Source organism: Callorhinus ursinus, unplaced genomic scaffold (assembly GCF_003265705.2).
Source record: "Callorhinus ursinus isolate GAN/ISIS: 27379988/994484 unplaced genomic scaffold, GSC_fseal_2.0 scaffold9, whole genome shotgun sequence".
Taxonomy (NCBI): Eukaryota; Metazoa; Chordata; class Mammalia; order Carnivora; family Otariidae; genus Callorhinus; species Callorhinus ursinus.
In genome coordinates this window covers 24,335,193-24,357,225 of record NW_027397071.1, presented here as the reverse complement: position 1 = coordinate 24,357,225, position 22,033 = coordinate 24,335,193, and the positions used below count along the sequence as shown (strand labels likewise).

The following is a 22,033-nucleotide window of genomic DNA, read 5'->3' as shown; positions in this document are numbered from 1 at the left end:
TAGCTGTTAAAACAATAACAAGGCTCTTTATATTCAGATAAGAAAAATATTTAAGTTGTACTGTTAAGTATAAAGGTCTAGTATATAATATCATTCATATTAATGCCTCCATTTGAGTAAAATAAAGGCAATATTACATATATTTCTTGTGTGTGTATGTATGAAATAACTCTGGAAAGATACAGAAAATAAATAATATTGATTGGGAGGAGGGAAAATGGGTGGCTTAGTACTACCCTTTATATATTGTTGAAGTTTGGAGCATATGTTATGTTAACTATTGGATTAAAATTTTATGTGTTTGGTCTAGAAATGTATTACATTTTCTTCCTCCTTTGAACCTCAATCTTCTTTGAACTCTAACATTTAATGTTATGTCTTCAGATCAGTATTGGAATAAGATCACATACCACCTATGTTATCATTTATGTCCAAATTTAGTTTTCCAACAGATTCCAACATAAATTATTACTATACTTTATATTTGTATTTTTTTAAAAAATTGTCACAGCACATAACATTATGTGTGTAGTAAGCACTTTGTAGATAACCTGCCAAGTTTATTTGAATACCCTACATTTGGCTTCACCACCAGAACAGTCCCTATAGTAGAACAAATTGGGCTTATTGCCTAAAAGCACAGTTACTCAGGATGTCACCAGAGGAGGAAAGGGTTTTGGTACCAAAAAAAATAAAAAAATAAAAGGAATTATAGCAATGTATGATATTTTTACTCTAATAAAGTAAGGGAACTATATAATACATTTTAAAAGAATTCTTGGTAAGTGGGTAAAATGTTAAAAGTTTTGTTGTTCAAGGATTAAGCTTAATTCAGCTTAGGAATTCACATATAGACTCTCACCCTCTGATGATGCTAAGAAATGAACAAATATTTGAGAGTCTACTATGACCCAGTTTTGTACTAGGCCCTGGGGATATAGTGGTGAGCCAAAACAGACATGGTTTCACACTCAGTAATCATAAAGCCTAGTGAGGGAGACAGATAGTAATCAAGTAGTTGTGTTCATGATCAAATAATTACAAATGAATCAAGTACTCTAAAGAAAAGGGACAGGTTCTCTGATGGCATGTATAAAAGGGATCTGATGTAGGGCTAGAGATCAGGGAAGACAGAGTTGGAGTTGAGATCTGAAACATACAAAGGCTGTGCAAAGTTTACATCATGCAGCCTATGTTAAGGATTTCAGTCTGTCACTTCCAGATTTATCAGTTATCTATTGCTCTTTAACAGACTATCCCAAAACTAAGTGACTTAAAACTACAGTTTATTATTTCTCATAATTTTGTGGGTTGACCGGGTGATTCTTCTACTGATTCTTCCTGAGTTCTGTCCTGCAGCTGCTTTCAGCTGGTGGCTGAGTTGGAGCTTGGGTTCCCACTCTATGTGCTCTTTCTTACCCAGCTCCTTCGTGGCTTTGTGGTCCCAGAATTGCAAAAGCATAAAGACAGAAGCTGCAGGGCTTCTTGAGACCTTGGCTCTGGAACTTGCACAGTACCACTATTTCTGTAAGCAAGTGAAAAGGCCAGTTTAGATTCGAGGGATGAGTAAATAAATTCCAACTCTCAATGGATGGAGCTACAAAGAATTTGTGGCCATGTTTTTCAATCTGCTACATCTATTGGGTAACTATTTACTCATTAAACAGTTATTTACTAAGCATTGTTTCAAGAACTAGAAATCAAATATGAATAAGATAAAGTAATGTATATGTTGCCATTTTTTCCTTTCCCTTGCAGCACATGGTATTTGTAAATTGTCATTCTGCCTTCCATAGAGATCAGTATTCATGAATATTTTTTTCCTGTGGTATAAAAATGAATCATCATTAAATGAATAAAATATAAAGAGTCTTACCTAATTAGGAGGAAGAAAATCACTGGAGAATATAAGTAATTTTTAACCTTTCTAAATTTGTAATAAAGTACATGTATTTTATAGTCAGAAAAGAATTAAGGTTATATCAGTGTAGCCATACAATTATGAATGATATCTATAAGCACAAAAACTAATTCAGTAGTGAAAATCTCAGAGAGGTCAAGTTTTTCTTTGTACTTATATTATACCTCTGTTCTCAGGTTTTTTAGAGGTGGTTTGTTCCCAGCTCAGATTTTGCCCTTTTGGATAATTCTGAATGAACAAATAAGTATTATAAGTAATGACAAAGACATTAGCTACCTGGAATTTTGGGGTTTTTTTGCAGGAAACATCATAAGAAAACAAAAGTATTTTATTTGCTTAGAAAGTTATATTATGAATAGTAATTAACTTTTTTCCAATTTTTTTAAAATTACAAGAATGATAAGAATGCTGCTTTTCTTCTGATGGAAAGTGACAGGCTAATCATCAGTTTACCCAGAGTGAAATGGACAGAAGTAGCACTGACTATGGCATCTCAGCTGCAAGAAGAATGTATTGCATTTATTATAGAAAACTTCTCCAAGATCATTCAAAGTGAAAATTTTGCTCTTCTCTTACAGGTACTATGTCTAAAATCATATCCTATATTTAGCCCCATCTTTGTATTCTGATTACCATTATGTAAGAGTTTTTAAACGCAGGTTGCCTTTGATTAAATTAATGTGACTTAAATAAATTCCATAGCAGATGGCACGCTTGCATAGGATTTAGAGCAGTGATGGACAGGATTTTTGGCTCACAAGATAATGAAGGCAGGAGGGGGCAGGTATGAATGCACTGGCAAGGCATAATGTAACTCTGGCCAACAGTAGCTCTCAATCAGCATAAGCCATATTTTAGAAACCAGTCATAAAGATACTATTCTGTCAGTAATACACTTATGGTCCATGCAAAATTCTCGGTCTTATTGGGGATCCACTTGTTCTAAATTTAGTTATTGAATAAAGAACTTTGATTATTTATTTCTAGTTCTGTTTTTAGGACTATTTTGCCTCCTAGGAACAGAGTGTGTGTGTGTGTGTGTGTTGTGTGCAGATATTTTTTTAAAGGAAAGGGATTTTTATAATAATGGTTATTGTAACTATGTAATTATAATAATTATTATATTATTAACAGGGGATAAGATTTCTGGTTGACTTTATATGGCCAGTTATGATAAATGGTCTGTTGTTAAGCCAGACTTTCACATTTCTTACACATTTTACATGTATTCCTATTAAATAAAATTTCTTTGTTTTGTAGTCACAAGCAATGAGCAGCACAGCTGATCTATTGGACAAAATTTTAAAAGCAATTGAAGAAAACATTACCACTGAGAATAGTTGCTCTCTTCTTATGGCTCTGGACACGTTACTGAGCTCTGACATTACAAAGGAAATGGTATTGAAAGTGATGAAATTTATTTAAATGATATAATATTTGAATTGTTTTAAGATTTTAAAATATATGCACATTTTAAATGTTGCATGGTTCCTTGAAACTAGGTGATGGGGGGTTGGTTATAGTCCCTACCCTTGTGTCTGTTTGGAATTTTTCATAAAATAAAAATTTTTTAATTTCATTTACCTCTAAACAGACTTACTGCAAAAGTTCAGGATTTGGCAGTTTGACTCACTAATTCTAAACATAGTTTGGAACTTAACAATATTAATTGGTACAGTGTAACTCTAGTATTTCTCCCCTGTCACTATATTAAATGTCCTATATATAAACTTAAAGTTTTAAATAATTTTTTAGAATGTTTAATAATCAGTATTTTTATTTTTATAATATATTCTTAATTCCTTTTTGTCTTCAGGAAAAAATCATATTTAAAATTGGATTGACTAAGAAAAAGCAAAATTAAGATATTACTTATTTTTAAATATACTTAATCAGTGTAAGCTTATTGCAAATTATTGACATTTTGTATTTGTTCAACAAAAAAGATAAAAAATTTCATCATATTTATTACTGTTACATAGAGTATTTGACCTTGTAATGTCATAGTTGATTTGAAAAGGCTGTAGAAGGTACTCATGTAAAGGCCACTGGTGATTTAAAATAATGTTTGGTTAAAAGGATAAGGTTTAGCTTCATGTTCACTATAAAATTCTGTTTTTGAAGAGTAAGCCTTCATAAATAACATGTACCCGACGATTTAAAAAATCTAAGTGATGACATCATTGATCTAGCTTAGGAGTAAGTAGATTCGGAAAGGAATAATGACTGGTTGCTATGACAATGTGGCTCTCACCAGCTGCTGATTTGTTGCTTGAACACAGGGTTTTACGTGCAAGATCCAGGCTCTGCGTGATAAGCTCTGGATCTTCCTGGTTCAGTCTTTCTATGCTGTTCGTCACACAGAAAGCTGGAAGCTGATGAGCACAGATGATCAACAGAAAATCCAAGCAGGTATGTTAGCCTTGAGATTTTTTATCCTTATTTTATGATCTCTGTGACAAGAGATATTTTGAGGGGATGCTAATAAGTGGTAGGATTAATATTGTTTGCTTCTGTTCAATAGTAGCTTGCTAATTGAAACTAGTGATAGTATGTTTAGGCAGTTTTAATAAATCATGCTTTGCTGTTCTTGGAAAATGATTCATTTCCTTTATATATTTATTTATCAGTTTTTAATCCTACTCTGTATTAGCAACAATGTTCCGGCTAAATTTGCTTAAAAGCATTCTTATAAAGAGATTAGAAGTATAGGAAAATGTAATCCATGTAGAACATATTACCAAACATACTTTCTCTTCCTTTTTAAATATATTTTGCCGTAAAGCTTTTCCATCTTTTGCATAATATATCATTTCTTGTGGTTTTGTCTAAACTAGATGGCTTTATTTCACAATTGATTGGTTCAGTGATACGGTGTGTGCTATTGCGGAGTGTCCCTCAGGAGCCTCACAGTAGTCTCTGACATTTAATAGGTACCATTTGAAACGTTAGCATTAAATAAAAGATATAAAATGCTCAGAATGTATGTTTGTTTCAAAAATATTAAGATAAAAATTTTGAGGGTGTGGAACTAAAAATGGCTTCATGACTATTTTTGGGTTAAAGCAGGTGCCTTAGAAAAAATATTTGCAGATTCAGCAAGTATACTTTTAAAAACATTTTAAGAGACTATATTTTAGGAAACGAACGTTTTTGTACTATAAAACACGAAAGCCATATGTGATATATTCTTGATAGTACATAGATATGTTAAATTCTTTAATGGGATAGTCAGAATATGATTTGCTCTGTCTTGCATTATGAGCATAACATGATAGTGTAGCTAGATGTGAACTGAAGAGCACTTTTCACAGAAATTCCAACAAAATAATGAAAGAACAAAATCATGAAACAATGAAAATCACAAGGTCTTCAGGGGAATTTGAGATTTTTTTCCTTGTGACTATTTCTATACTGATTTTTAGATGACAGTTTTTACTACAAAAATCTATTCAGTGTGAAGAAATAAGATCAGCATTGCATGAGGTGTCATTCAGCTCTCTTCTGATTGGTAGTAAACTTTGTTTTTCTTCATTTTAGAGGATTTCATAGTTAAGTTGTGCCTTAAACAATGCTCTTTATCTTAATTCTATAAAGTGCTAATTAAAAATACATGCAAATACATATATATGTATACATATGTAAAATAAAATGTTATTGGTAATTGTACTAATTGTCAAAAAGAACTTTTCAATCTATCCTATCAGTGTAATAATATTTTTTTTTAATCTTCAGTATGTTGAATTATAATGAGTCCTGACTTACAGATAGTTACTGCATTGGGAAACCCCAGATAAAGGAATGATTCTAGATTGTCCTTGTTATAGCATTTCTTATATTCTAATTGAGTTACTGACCTTTGGGAGAAATCTTATATTAATTTCTTTTTGTATAGGATAGTGCAAAATCATTTGCTTACTATAAATCAGTCCTTATAATACCATTTCTAGGATCCTGCTTTGTCTTATAGCACAGATCCTATAGAACACAAGTAGTAGAAGATGCAATGGGAATGTTACATATAATTTAATATTTTTTTCATCAGCTGTTTCAATAAATATCAAATAATTTTGGAGATGATATTTCTTCAAATTATGTTTTAAATAGTTTGAAATATAACCTTCAAAAGAAATAAATACATTAGCTGAACTATATTTATATCTCTCATCCCATTATTTCTATATATTTTCCTGACGTCATTCAAATTCTTATTTGAAGAACATAAAAACATGAATTCCCCAATAATTCCCATTTAAACCTAATCTAGAAAGTGAATTTTTATTAATTCTAAAAAGAATGATATAGGTTTGAAGATTGTTTCTTGTTTTATTTTCAACAAGACCTTATTTTTTTCTCTTCTCTTTCCTTCTTCCTCATGATATCTCTGCAAAACCAGGAAATATTTGTAGTTAATTTCAACAGAGTATTTTTACATTTTTTTAGGATAGACACTTTCTCATATTTAATGGTTTATAAAATATTACATTTGCCACAATCCATAATTTTTTGAAATTTGGAGAACTAAATGAAACCATTTATCTCTAATAAAACTTCACAGCTTGAGAAAATTCTGGTTTTTTTGTAAATGTATGAATCCTCTCATGAGATTTTATACTTATTATTTATTAATTTTAATAATATAAAATCCAGAGACCAGAAAATAAGATTGAAAATGGGGTTCTTTAAAAAAGAAGTTCTAAAATATAATATGGAATTATTTGTGTGTACTAGATTGCTTTAGCCTTTTTTAAGTTACTTCCATTAAAACATAACCTTTTTCTGCTAGCATACTGTTTTCCCTCTACTTTTATGGTAATGTTAGTGTTTCCTATAAAAATAAATTGTTTCTTTCTACAGCTGCATTTGACAAAGGTGATGATCGAAGACTTGGCAAAAAGCCTGTATTCAGTAGTTCTCAGGTAAACTTAAAATTTTACAGGTCCAAATGAAAAAAGAAGCTAAATAATTTAAATTTCATTATTTTATATTTCAGTGATTGTTTAAATGTATTCTTTCATTAAGTAAAGCTGTTTCTTAATGAAAATAATTTTGAGTCTTTAATCAAGCAAATATTCTAGAAATTTTTTAATGATGTGGATTTTTAATATCCAGCTGGCATAGGAAGTGAAATATTCTGCCTTTTTTATTTCCTTGAAAACCTTTTTGGCAACTAACATATTGGAGCTATTCCAACAGATGAGAAGTTCTCTAAAATTCTAGACCTAATTCAATGTCTAATTTTCTAATTAACCTACTTCTTAAAGAAGATTTTAGTTGGCCCAGTTTTCTCTATACTAAGATTTTAATTCACACAGTACATTTTTGGTGTGAAAAAGGCAATCAGTACCAAGAGTATAGTTAGTTGTGTTTTACTTTAAAAGTTACTTGCTGTATTTATATGAGGTATCTAAAGTAGTCAAACTCTCAGAAAAACAAGAAGGAGAATAGCAGTTGCCAGGGGCTGGAGGTATAAGGAAAAGGGCAATTTTTCAGTGGGTATAGAATTTCAGTATTACAAGATGAGAAAGTTCTAGAGATTTGTTGCCCAAGGTCTATATAGTTAACATTACTGGGCTTCCCACTTAAAAATGGTTAAGATGGTAAATTTTGTCTTTTTTTTTTTTTACCCCTTCCCACACACAAATGAGTTGGTGTATTTATTATAATGTGAAACAGTTTTCTTCCCCTAAGCATGGAACGCTGCTAGACTCCCCTTTGACCATTCTTAGTTATACTGTACAGTTCCACAGAACATACTCTAAGAAGTGGTAACTTAGGATATTTTTCTCTATGTTTCCTCTTATCCCCAGTGTTTTTTTTAGGCCCCCTAAGAATTACCCTATCTGCCTTTCTTTCTGCTGTTATACTCACTGTTATCAACCAGGCTTTTCTTCTTTCCTTGCCTTACAGTGAAAGGGAACAGACTCTCATTGCTCTTCCTTACCTTCCTGGCATTCAGGTTGCCCGAAGGTTTATACTGTTAACCACAGTGGGAAGAAAACAGGGTAATATGTTCCCCTCAGAAGGGCAGTATACTGAAATGGCTGCTGGACATCGTATAATAAGAATTAAAACCTTGACTTCACTTTTTTTTTTTTTAAATCCTTACCTAGATTTCTACTGGTTTTGTAAGGCAGTGAAATGGAAAATGTGTGGCCTCCATGAGGCCAAAAGGCCGAATGCAGGGTACAGTTTTCCTGGGGCCTCTCAGCGTCATTTTTTATCTGCCTAAGGTGTTTTTGCCTACCCCTACATAGGGGCGGGAAAAGTTTGTGTGGGAGTGTGGGAGGGAAGGCTGGGTGGAGGAAGAAGGCTCTCCAGCCAAGCACAAGGGATGCAACACTGCCACCTGGCACAGTTGCCATGACAGTGTGGGCTTGACTTCACATTTGTTATCTCGGCCATATGTGAGCTTGCTTGTCTGTAAAAATGGACTGATAAAACCTAGCAGAATTATTGTGAAAATTAAGTGAAATAATTAATGTGCAGTTATTTGGTATGTAGTAAGTGCTTAGTAAGTATGGAATGAATAAATGTGTTTTACAAGAAGAGATGAGATCTTCTGAAAGTGGGAGAAGGTTAATGAGGTAATACAGATTTAAGAAGAGTGCTGGTACCAGAATACTTAAAGTAATGATGTCTGGGACTTGTTTCAAAATAAAATGGTAGTTATATATGAAACAAAACTGGCCAGGAGCTGATCACTGTTAAAGCTGGGTAATAGGTACAGGGAGGTTCATTATACTATTCTATCTTCTTTTGATTATGTGTAAATTTTACTACAATAAAAAGTTAACAGCAACAAAAAAGGAATAGTCCTGAAACCAAAAGGGTGTCTAAGGGGAATTCTCTCGAGAGTTGTCCTCTATTTCTCATTTTTCTCAATAGCATGTGGTCTCATATTTGTCAGTAGCATGCATCTTCCCACCTGGCCATTTGTATATAAGAAATACATGTAAACTTTGCAGATGTAAGTTAGAGAATGCCTAGGTATGTGTATACATTGAATCCTCATCATGCTATACTATGTTAATATAAAGCTTCTAAAGGAGTACGGTTACCCTCTATACTGCATAAATCTCACCCATAGCATGATGCTAAATTTAAAATAGACAGATTCAAGGACATGGTAAGTTAAGTAGATCAGTTTTAAGGGGGAGAAGAAGTCTAAAATCAGAACTCTACCTGGTTTTAGGTATTAAAAATAGAGAAAGGTTATTTTTTGAGCTAAGATTTGATCAAGAAAACAAAAAATGAGGACCAAACCTGTTTGAACTTTATAAATATTACATAGAATCCTGGAACACTGCACTGAGTAGGACCAGTCTCCACCCTCTAGAAATACAGAATATGAGGCCCAGAGATGTTAATGACTTCTTAAATATGCTAAGTCAATTAAAGATAAGAGCTAAGAACCTAATGATTACCTTTATTAGCACTACACCTAGCTTTTCCTTAAACTTAGCCAGGTTATTTATTACTTTGTGTGTGTGTGTGTGTATGTGTGCGTGCACGCACCCCCCATATATGTTATCTTTATCTCAGACAAATTTTTAATGTAAATGGAAGTTTTCTATATTCAGAAATATTAGCCCTTGAACTGTATACCAATATATGCTCAGGTTTGACAACATGCATCACATTTTTTAAGTACCCAGTATGTCATAGGCACAGTTCTAAGGGATAAAAAGATGAAGACAGCACAGGCTTTTCCTCAGACCTCTGCAGTTTCATACAGCTTTTCAAAGGGGGGTACGTATTTCATAGAGTGGCAATATAATCTTACAGTTTTATTCTGCACTTCCTACCACTTTTTAAAATGTTGTTTCCTTCCATAGGAAGGTTGGTTCTAACCAAAATGATATAGGCTCATTGTCTTCAGTGTCTTAAGTGTCCTCTTTCCCTCTTTTTAACTACTTCACCTGTTTTTAGGACCCCTTTTCCTCCACTTTCTCCATATAGCCAGAGCTGTATTACTACTGTTTTGTTTCTTCCAAAAGCCAAACTTTTCAGATGTACTGTCTCGTTTCCCAGGGGCCTGCAGCCCCCAGCTCCAAGGATTAAATCTTTAGTGATAAAATTTCTGGCATTTGGATAGGATTGAAGAGATAGTTTTTAATGAAAATCTTTATAATGTCCCTCAAATTATACCATATATAAGCCGGCATTATACTGTCTGCTTAAAGCAGTAAATCATGAGCTCAGGTCCTACTTCCATCCTTACAAGCATGTGACCTTGGTAAATCACATACCGGCTTTAATCCTGTTTCTTGTTTACGAAACAGAGATAACAATAGGAGCTCTCTCATAGGAGTATTGTGAGTATTAAGTGAGATAATGTATGAAAGTGTTTTAGCACAGAACCTGGGAGTGGGCCCTCAAAAAATATTGGGCATTGTTATCATTGACCCACGGCATCCTGACACCTCTCTACCATAACTTCACAAAGCTAAATAGTACGCCTTTTTAAAAAAGAATTGCCTTTTAATTTTTTATGCTATATTTCAGATTCAATTAAGGGAATGTGACTAAAGATACATTCAAATGGTCAAAGATAATTCAGATTTTGAGTGGCCCTATATCATAATGTGATCTTTCTCCTCTTTGAAAAGCTGGCTTATTGAAACAAAGTACTATAAGTCAAAGACTTCAGTCAAGTTATAAAGAATTTTTTTCTTCTTTGCAGCAAAGGAGACAAGTTTCTGACTCTGGTATTATAAAAAACAAATCTTGGAGAGGAAATATCAAGAAGGATTGTTGGAGTTATCCCTCTACTAAGCAAAAGATGAAATCTGATGGATTAGGAGCATCTGGACATTCAAGTACTAATAGAAACACTGTAAATAAAACCTTGAAACATAATGATTTAAAGGAAAAGGGTGGTACAAAAACAGCATCTAAGGTTACAAAAGAACTTAAAACTGGGGGGAAGAATGTTTCTGGAAAGCCCAAAGCTATAATAAAGTCCCAAACAGAAAACAGTGATAATGCTAAGTCAACAAACACGTCGCCTAGACAAGCTGTGGAAAGATCAGCAGCAGCAGCAAATGGACAGAAAAATTCATTAAATGAGAAAGGAGTGAGAAATCAGGAAGGGCACATTACAGGTGCCAGACCCAAGGTACTCACTGGAAACTTAAATGTGCAAGCCAAAGCAAAGCCTTTGAAGAAAGTGACAGGAAAAGATTCTCCATGCCTCAGCATCGCAGGGCCTTCCAGCAGATCGACCAATTCAAGTATGGAATTACTGATTTCCACTGAATGTCTGGATGAACCAAAAGAAAATGGATCAGTAGGAGAAGAGAAGCCTTCTGGTGATAAACTGTCCTTTTGTGAATCTCCAGGACAGACGGTGAAAAACAGTGTGGAAAGTACCAAAACTTCTACTGTAGGTGGGTTTTAGTACCCTCACTTTGAATAGCTCCTGACAGTTAAAGTTCCTAGAAAAAAATGATTCTGTGTTTGGATGTTTATTTAGTTTCAGATGCAAAAAGGCATTTATTTACATGTGCTCATGCAAACTGAGAGAAAACATACTTCTTCCCACATTAACGTTTATTTTTGGATATAGTGTCTGGCCAGTGAATTTATGCATGACTTTTACATATTCAGTGTTCTGTTTCATGACTGACTTTTTCTTAATTTACAGCAGTAAAATCTCGACCCGTTTCAAAAGTTACCAATGGAAATTCAAATAAAAAAGGCATTCAAGAAGAAACTAATATAAGTAGCAGGTAAATCTTCATTCGTTATTTTACCTCTATAGTAGCTTTCTCTGAAAGTTAATTATATGCTAACTTCTAGCTAAATATCTTAAAAATATCTTTTCTTCTTTGTTAGAGAATGTATTTATTTACACAATATTTTAAAACTTTATTAAATGAAAATAGTATGTGAAAAATGATTATTGATACAAAATGATAGATTACACTTGTGGAACTTGATTATGTATTGCTTTGTCATACTTGACCTGCAGGTTTATAAACTTAAAGACCTGTGAACATAAGGTTTTTCTATTTTTTGAAAAAAAGATACTTTTTAATTTCTTTGAGAAAAAAAATATTTCATATATGAGTTTTTTAAAAGTTCATGTGTTGCTATCTGAGTGCAGTACTGAATGCAAATCATTTTTCTTAGTGTGCTAAAGAAGGTCACTAGCAAAGGATATAGTGATCCAGTACCACAGGCAATTTTAAAGAAAAAAGGAAATGGCAGTGGATGTCCTACAGCTCAACAGAGGACAAAAAATGCCTCGTCTAATCTTGCTAAAACTCAAGGTAAAGCTGATATAATCCTGGGTATTACTTCTGTGTTTAAATTGAATAAGCAGAACTCTGATTTGGAACTTGAGCAACAAATAAGAATAGAACATGGTTTCACTCATTTTACATTTGTGTAATACTATAGAGATTTTACACACTTTTGCTTTTAGATAAGTTTTTTTTTTTAAGATTTATTTATTTGAGAGATCGTGGGCCTGCACACAGGGGGAGGGTCAGAGGAAGAGTCCCAAGTAGGCTCTGGAGGGCAGAGCTGGGGAGGAGGCGGGTGGATGGATCTCAGGACCCTGAGATCATGGCCTGAGCCTAAGCCAAAACCAAGAGTGAAACCCAGGTGCCCCTAGATAAGTATTTTGGTATTTCAGGGTGTGGGTTTGGTTTTTATTGTCTTTTATGAGAAATAATTAAGGAGTCACTAAGTTATCTGTATTTTTGGTCCTTTTATATATGATGCCCAGGTTTCTTCAGTTTCATTGATAACTATAGGAATTCCATGTGCAAAACCAGCACTAATACTAGAGCCCTTTAAAAAAGTAAGAAACAAACTGAGGGTTCTAGAGGGGAGGGGGGTGGGAGGATGGGTTAGCCTGGTGATGGGTATTAAAGAGGGCACATACTGAATGGAGCACTGGGTGTTATATGCAAACAATGAATCATGGAACAGTACATCAAAAACTAATGATGTAATGTATGGTGATTAACATAACATAAAAAAAAAGTAATGGTACAGTCATGAGAACTGTGATATATAGGAAGAAGAATTTTCCCTTTTCCCTCTGTGCTGTGCCTGTTGTTTTGCCATGTTCTAGGAAAGAAAAGCATACTGATCAGGTTGCATACTTTGCTGACTTAATAAATTAATTTGCTTTATGCATTAAGCATTCATGTAGGTTAAGAGCAGTATGTAAAAACCTAAAAACAATTTTGAGTTTGATAATGAATTAATACTGAAAGCAAATTTTAAAATAAGCCAGAGAAAAATTATTCATGTTCTAATTCTAGTAATAACTAAAAATTAAACATTTAAAAAGATTTGGCAATTCTGTTTGATAGTTTTAATTATCATCTCTAGGACTCAACCAGTGTAAACAAATAGATTCTCAAAATTAATCATTGCCCTCCAATTACCAGTTTTAGTTTCCACTGCACATCTAAGTAGTTAACCCAAATGATCTACAATAATAATGATCTTGTTATGAGAAGTAAATTAGTTTTGTTCATGTTTGACAGAAAAAAAAAACAGTAATTTCAACATTTCTATTTTATATTTAGCTTGATCCTTCTTTCAGCTGTGTGGAACAGTCTTTTTTTTTCCCCAAAAACGTCGAAGGGAAGACCCTTCCTGCTCTTTTGATATAAGAAAATCAGATTTTTCCACCCTCATTTATTTATGCAAATCCGATTCTGGCATAAGGATCAAGACTCTTGAGGAAGAAAGATCCTATTTAAGTAATTTTGCTAAGATGCTGGAATAGTCCCCATATATTTATAATAAAATATTTTTTATTTTATCATGTTACTAACACCTAATCTTTTGTCCTTTGTCATTTATGTCATTTCATTGTTTTATTTCTTCTAATGTAATTTAAAAACAGATATTGCATTTCATTCACAAACTAGAAAGTACATTATATTTTTTAATTTTCTTTTATTAGGATCTCAAGGAGAGTCACCAAATTCAGTAAAATCTTCAGTCTCTTCAAGGCAGTCTGATGAAAATGTGACAAAATTGAACCACAATACAACTACAGATAAACAAACACCTAAGAAAAAAATTGTCAAGCAAGGACACACACCTTTGCCTAAGGTTAATGCAAAAATAGCAGCAATGTCTAAAAACTTAAATCAGTCTAAGAAAAGTGAAACTTTGAGTAATAAAGATTCAAAACAGAAAACACTTCCTGGACAGGTTATATTGAAAACTCAGCCTTCTTCTCAAAGACCTTTAAAAAGTGAAACATGTGTTGTCCAAGAAAATATATTTCATGATGTACATGATAATAATAACAAGGATGATATTTCTGAACAGAAGCCTCACGAACCTCTAATTAATCTCACATCAGAAATCAGCAGTAGAGAAGCATTTCAGGCATCATGCAAACCTGACCCACAAAAGCCATTAAGCAATCAAGAGAAAGAGAAATTAGTATTAGAATGTCAAACTATTTCAAATCTGGATAAATCAATAAAGCATGAACTGGAGTCAAAACGGATTTGTTCACATAAAAGTGAAACAAAATTTTCCAGCGAAGAATCAGATCATCACAACACAGCTAAAATACATTGCCTTTCTGATGGGAGTGATAATGCAGATCCAAAATTTTATAACACCACTGTCCTAAAATCCATGATTTCAAATCCCAGTGAAAACTCCTTGAACTCTAATCCTGTTTGTGATTTAGACTCAGGAAATGGAGAGCAAATCCATTCAGTATCAGATAGGGAGAAGCAAGGAGGGAAACAAGATATAAACAAAAGATTAAGCATTAAATGTGTCAAAGATGTTTTACCATGTGTTCCTGAAAGGACAAATGGTACCTTAAATTCTGTCCAAGATGACAGAAAATCTAAAATTCATGTAGAAGAACAGAAAATTCCTAGTCACTTGTCTGATGACTCTGCTATGAGTGAAATCAAACATGCTACAGCAGACTCAGATATTTCCTCCAAGTGTGTTTTGGAACAAATATCAGGAAAAAATTCTCCTAAAGATATGGAAACAACAGAAACTCCAGAGAGCCATGAAACTCCAGAAGTTCCATTTCTGAGCCACTGGAATTTGAGTGCCAGTGGTCTGCATCAGAGAGAGAGTCCTGAATCTGACACTGGCAGTGCCACCACATCCTCTGATGACATAAAGCCCAGATCTGAAGACTATGATGCTGGAGGGTCTCAAGATGATGATGGGTCAAATGACAGAGGTATTTCTAAATGTGGCACTATGTTGTGCCATGATTTTCTTGGAAGAAGTAGCAGTGATACCAGTACTCCTGAAGAATTAAAAATATATGACAGTAACTTAAGAATTGAGGTGAAAATGAAAAAGCAAAGTAGTAATGATCTTTTCCAAGTTAATTCGACAAGTGATGACGAGATTCCTAGGAAACGGCCAGAAATTTGGTCTCGATCTACAGTAGTCCACCCTAGGGAAAAAGAAAATATTCTACGAGGCAGTGTCCATTTTGCTCAAGAAGTAGATCAAGTTTCTTCCTCAGCAGATGAAACAGAAGATGAAAGATCTGAAGCTGAAAATGTTGGAGAAAATTTCTGTACATCTAATTCAGCTCCTCAGCAGTTTCAGGGAATAATTAATTTGGCTTTCGAAGATGCAACAGAAAATGAAAATCACGAGTTTTCTGCAACTAAAAATTTTAAAAGATCAGTCTTACTTTCAGTAGATGAATGTGAAGAACTAGGATCTGATGAAGGGGAAGCCCATACTGCCTTTCAGCCTTCTGTAGATTCTCTTTCACCTTCTGATGTTTTTGATGGCATTTCTCACGAACATCATGGAAAGACATGCTATTCCAGGTACACACAAGGACGTGAAGGTAGTATTTTAGAATGTAAACAAGATAAAGGCAATAGTGTACATAAAAACGAAAGCTCTCTCTTGGGTCCCGGCAGCATTGACTCATCAAGAAAAGATAAACAGAGTGCTTCAGCCACAGGAAAAAAGTTCACAGTAGATGTCCTGTCCAAAGGAGGCAGACAGCTTCTTCCAGAAGATAAACAAGTAAACAGGGGAAGCAATGTAGATAATGACTTTCAGCAACGTAGCAAACTCTCAGATAATGATATAAAATCTCAAGAAAGACCATGTCATTTGGAGCTTCATCAAAGAGAACCCAATTCTGACATACCAAAGAACAGCTCTACAAAATTTCTGGACTCCTGTCGGAGTCAACTTCTGCCTCAGGAAGGTCAAGTGAAAGAGAACCATTCTACAGCTACCAAAAAAGCTAATATTGCTTTATCTGCAGGTAACGTACAGAAATAGAAATGCTAAATCCATAAGAAAATGAGTTTATAGAATTTTAAAGTTGTAGGTAGCCCCGAATGTTTTATTTTAGTTAAAATAATTACTTAAGCAACAGATACAAATTTCAAATGAAGACTTAAATTTCTTAATAATATGAAAAATAGCTAGTTAATCTTTATTGTTCCCTTAAAATCCTAGTGCAGAGTTAAGATCTAGTAAAATTTTGGTTATTATTAGAGCTAAACTATTAAGAGATTTTACATGAAAGAATAAAGAGAAAAACTTAGTTTGCTATTTAGTTATTTATGTCTAATTTAACATAGAATTCTTGACTATTAGAAATTTTATTATACATTGGATATGTTTTATGGACTATGCTAGTATATATCTAAGAGGTCTGTGCAATAACTATAGTAATATCACTAAAAGCACTGAACTATTTTAACTAGATTAATTATTACAATTTATATGCATTTTACAGAGATTAAGACTTTGAGGATCACTATAATTCTAAAATTTTCAAGTAAAAAGATAAATTTCCTAAAAGAGATTATATTTAGAAGCAATGATAATATATGAAAAAAGCCCAGGCTTATTTCATATGCATAGATGATTTCCTGTCTAATTGTTTTGTGTGTTTGTCTTCCTTATTATAGTAATTTAAACTAATGACCCACATTTAAAATATGCAATAGTGGCTGACTGCATAGCTATTGTATATCAGAACTAAGAAAAACGCTGATCAATAGCCCTTGTTCAGCAAAATCACAACAATAGGGAGCTCTTTAAAGTTGTATTTTTTTGTTTGTCCTTGCTTGCATCCTCTTTTGCATGTGCAATATACAAATAAGGCTTTAGATAAAATGTATTTATTCCCCTTTTGGAACTGACTTAACTTAAAGTCACCATCAAATAACCATGTCTTTTTTTCTCTTTAATTTCATATTGTAGTGAATTAGATACATGTGCACATTCTATGTTTATGTTTAAATAATTTTTGTTTTCTGTATCACAAGTTTTCAAATTAAAGTATGGAGAATTATTGTTAGTTGCCTTTGTTGATTTTGCTGCTAAACATCCTTCGGTTGTTGTTTTTTGTTTTTTTTTTAATATAGAAAAAGAAATGCCTCAATAATCTTGTCAATTTTGTATAAGTGTTATTTTTTCCATTCTGTTTTTTTGGACTATAACTATTATATTGTTTTAATATTGTTCTACAAAACTCTGAGGGGTACCAACATGTGCAATTTTTACATTGTGTAGTATTATGAATTATTTCAGGAGACATAGATGATTGTGACACACTGGCACAAACCTACATGTATGACCATCGGCCTTCAAAAACCCTCTCTCCAATATATGAGATGGATGTAATAGAAGCATTTGAGCAGAAAATGGAATCAGAAACACATGTTACAGACATGGATTTTGAAGATGATCAGCACTTTGCAGAACAAGATTGGACACTATTAAAGCAACTGCTCTCTGAACAGGATTCAAACTTAAATATTACGAATTCTGTTCCTGAAGACTTAAATTTAGCACAGTATCTAATCAATCAGACACTACTTTTAGCACGAGACAGCTCAAAACCTCAGGGTAAAGCACATGTTGACACTTTGAACAGATGGAGTGAACTAACCTCTCCCCTTGATGATTCCTCAGCAAGCATCACCATGGCTAGTTTTTCCTCTGAAGATTGTTCACCCCAAGGGGAATGGACAATTCTGGAACTGGAAACTCAGCATTAAGAGTATTAACACTTTGGAAAATTTTGAACTATGCTACCACTTTATTTTTTGATGCTTATATTATATCTAAATAATAATTGCATTAGCCAGAGATAGACTGTCCTTAATATTGAGGGAGTCTTTACAGTTTATTGAGGTAAACAATTTGTTTATTAATATATCATATGTAGAAAAAGGTGTTTTTCTAAAATTTTTGAGCATGTTTTATTATTAGAGAAATTAGTAGACTATAAAGAAACCCTTCAGTTTTCCTTTCCTAACTGATCATTTGTTCACTTGTTTATAATTCAAGAATTTAAAATGTTAATGCACAAGTAGATCAGCCCCTTTACTTTTTGCTCTGCGTATGGTAACAGTAATTTAACAATAAAAAACTTATTGTGCTTGTGTCAATTTATGTAGAATTAATCAGTGAGTACCATTCAAACTCAGATTGAGCCTGATAGCTGAATATTAGAAAAAACCTTCACTTTCCCAACATTGCAGGTCCAGGAAATTGTGAAGTAAATGCACTTCAAATTTCAGTCACATTGATACTGAAACAGAGAAATGGAATCCCTTGTAACTCTCTTTTTGGGGTATATCCAGAGAGAGACATCTGCCCTTGTTCAAAAGAAGTGGGATAACTGTCCATTTGTTTCACCTATATAGACTTTATAGTTAATCACTCTTCGTTTTCCATTCCATATTAGAGATATTTTGAAACTGTTCCAGCAGTAAGCCTGCACTAAATACTAATTTTAAAATGGGTACATGAGGCATTTGAGTTACTGAGTTAAACTGTGTGTGTGTATATGTGCACACACACACGTATGCTTGCTTTCTCCATGTGTCTATATACTCTAGTTCCTTATTTCCTTGATCACATTGTCTTTCAGTCTGTAATTTTGGTAGCAAGGCAAAGATAAAAATCTTTTCTATGAAATGGTACTGGAGAGTGATTGCTTGGATACCTGCTTGATATAAGTGGACACTGCTCTTAGGATGATGAAATTTAGTAGAATTAGCCTCTCTCAAAACTATGTAACTGAAAAAAAAAAACAACTATGTAACTAACACATAATTTCTCTAAAATTCTCTAAATTTCTCTAAAAAAAGTAAGGAAACCTTTTGGTTTAGATTTCCTTTTCTAAAATAACGGTTTTCAACAAATTAACAATAGAATGAATCTCTATATTGAATATCCACAATCATATTAATGCACAATCATTTGTTATTGTTGTATAATAACCTAATTATATTAACATTAGCCACTAACCTGTTATACTATAAATTTGCTATGCCTTTTTAAACTAGAAGCTCTGTAGGGTGCACTCATTCATTCAGTCAAGAAACGAGGCATTGGTTCTATGCACTGAGGTACAAAGATAAATAAGGTTTGATTCCTGTTTCCCACTCACAAAAAGGGTGTTCAGTTTCTAGTGAGGGGGGAAACCATGTAAGAGAAAGGTTAAAATATAGCATTGTAAGAACATTGTATTTTCAAGCCGGATGGGGATTTAGAGATTAGTCTAATCCCTTCAAATTCCAAAAAAATAACTCTGAAGCCCAGAGGAATTAAAAGATTGCCCAGGGTCCCACAGCTAATTCATGGGCTAGAACCTAGTATTCCTTAATTTTAATTTGATGTTATTTCTACCACACAACATGCTCATTTGATTTTTATCATAAAGCCTGAGAGCAAGTATATTTATAGGTAGTTTGTAATATAAAGAAGTAATGTATGATAGAAACAGTGCCAATTCCCAAGACATTGTGTTATTTCCTTTTCTCCAAATATGAAATTGTTTTATGTGTTCTTTTTAATAAATAACTTAGAAATTCAAAACTTTATAAATGAAATTTCTCTCCCAGGTCTAAGGTCTTAAAAACTTTTCTTCTTAAACTACTATACATTAAAAAACCATTCAGTTTCATGTCACATCTGCAGATAGGTAATAGGGAAGGCATTTTGCTTAAGTAGTGACCTCTTAGGTAATTTCAGGACATGTGTGTTTTCTTATGCTTTTTGTGCATCTACCAGTCTGTTTGCTGTGGGACTCTTTGGGGTAGTACTTCATGATTTAACAAACACAAAGGGAAAAATAATTGCTAACATTTATTTAGCTCCTATTATATGCTAGACACTGTGCTAAGTGCTTTAAATATGCACTAACATTTAATTCTCACAATAATTATATGAGATTTGTCTTTTTATCATCTTTATTTTACCCATGAGGAAACTGATAATAGAGTCCTTACCCTGGATTAGCTACCCTAGTGGAAGAAACTAAAAGAGAAATAACACAACTATACTATTATTTGGTAAGATAACAGTTGTATATGGTCAGAGTTGTGTGAGCCCAGAAGGAGAAGCTACAAACAGCTTGTCAGAAAGAGATTAGAGAAAGCTTCTTAGAGCAACTAATAGTCTGTGACTCCTTCAGAATTTCTATAAAGGGCTTAGTGGCCACAGTCTAGTTGGAAGTGTAGCCAGGGGACTTAGCTTGAAGATGTACTTGTATAGAAAGTACTTTGCTTTTACTTCGATTGTATGTTATAGATCAATAAAAATAGAAATGTCCTTAAAAGATGCTTTTATACATAGTTTATATGAAGTTGCAAACAGTCCAATTGTCCATACCAAAAAAAAATCTTATTTTTGATTTGGCTTGCTTTGGAAGACTGATAAAAGATTATGTAAACAGTCTAAAGCCCCTTTATACCATCTCTTGGAGCAACCAGGTAACCAGATGCTGGCTTTCAAGGATGAGTAAGAATTTGCTTGGTGATATGGAATACTAGACACAACAGTGCATTAAGAATGGTAACCAGGTTGTGTGTTGAGGATTAGGAGGAAGAGTGATAGGAGATAGAGCTAAAGAGCGTACTGGAGTTGGATTCTTAAAGTTATTATATACTATGCTATAGTGTTTAAGTAATCAAAATCCTGGATTTAATGAGAATTGTGTCTCCTTCCACTGTGCATTCCTTTATTTTTAACTCTCAATAGACAAGCTTTCCATGTTTCGAGGAAATAACCAACTACAATCAAAATGGGTAGTCATCAAAGTTGTTTTTTTAAGTAGGTAACAAAACCAGGTGTGTTTCAGAAAGATAACTGTCAGCTCTAGTGAAGATGGCCTGGTTTGGAGAAGGACCCAAGTCTCAGAATGCAATTAAAAAATAGTTTTGTCAACCTTAGAAATTGGAAATGGAGGAGAATCTATTACAGAGATAGCAGATAGATTGAGATTATAGAACTTGGTGAATGATTAGATGGTGGGAGAAGATTGAAAGGAATTTTATAATCGCTATCAAAAATAGCATTTATTCAGGGGCATCTGGGTGGCTCAGTTGGTTAAGCATCTGCCTTCGGCTCAGGTCATGATCCCAGGGTCCTGGGATCAAGCCCCGTGTGGGGCTTCCTGCTCAGCTGAGAGCCTGCTTCTCTCTCTCCTTCTGCCCCTCTCCCCCTGCCCCAGCTCGTGCTCTCTCTCTCTCTCAAATAAATAAAATCTTTTTTAAAAAATTATGAAATTGTAATGTGTCATAACATAGCTCTATATAAAGTGTAATCAGTGCATAAAGGAGAGAGAAATGATGGGATGATAACTTGGATAGGCTCCGTTATTATTGTAGGAGTTCACAAGACAAAAGAGGCACACTCTTGGCAAAAGGGGTTTAGAGGCAGTGGGGAATTCTAGTTGTTCCATATGGCTGGAGAGAAGGGAACAGATGGTAAGGGCAAGGGATAAAGTTGGATAGGGATGTAGAATCCAGGGAGTAACACAATCAGATTTGCATTTTATTCTCGTTATTTTTTTAAGTAGGCTCCATGCCTAGCATGGAGCCCAGTGTGGGTCTTGAACTCAAACCTGTGAGATCAAGACCTGAGCTGAGATCAAGAGTCAGACACTTAAATGACTGGGCTACCCAGGTGCTCCAGATAAGCATTTTAGAAAGATCACTCTGGGGGCACCTGAGTGGCTCAGTCAGTTGAGCGACTGACTCGGTTTCAGCTCAGGTCATGGTCTCAGGGTCTTGAGATCAAGCCTGGGGGGCTTGATGCTCAGCAAGGAGTCTGCTTGGAATTCTCTCTCTCCCTCTGCCTGCCCCC

General features: G+C 33.8%; 1 protein-coding gene across 14 annotated transcripts in view; it reads left to right on the top strand.

The window, feature by feature from the left end:
* The window catches only part of BTBD8 (BTB domain containing 8), a 113,269-nt gene extending 91,859 nt beyond the window's left edge, over positions 1-21,410 (top strand). For 13 of the 14 annotated variants that reach the window (XM_073896311.1, XM_073896308.1, XM_073896306.1 and 10 more), the window contains 9 exons: positions 2,317-2,499; positions 3,182-3,319; positions 4,204-4,333; positions 6,779-6,840; positions 10,608-11,313; positions 11,571-11,655; positions 12,059-12,198; positions 13,857-16,184; positions 17,465-21,410. In XM_073896311.1, the coding sequence (XP_073752412.1) occupies positions 2,317-2,499; positions 3,182-3,319; positions 4,204-4,333; positions 6,779-6,840; positions 10,608-11,313; positions 11,571-11,655; positions 12,059-12,198; positions 13,857-16,184; positions 17,465-17,934 (4,242 nt within the window). In that variant the 3' untranslated portion in view covers positions 17,935-21,410. The remainder of the gene's footprint in view (positions 1-2,316; positions 2,500-3,181; positions 3,320-4,203; positions 4,334-6,778; positions 6,841-10,607; positions 11,314-11,570; positions 11,656-12,058; positions 12,199-13,856; positions 16,185-17,464) is intronic. The other variant, XM_073896309.1, reaches the window with a different exon arrangement.
* The last annotated feature ends 623 nt before the right edge of the window (positions 21,411-22,033 follow it).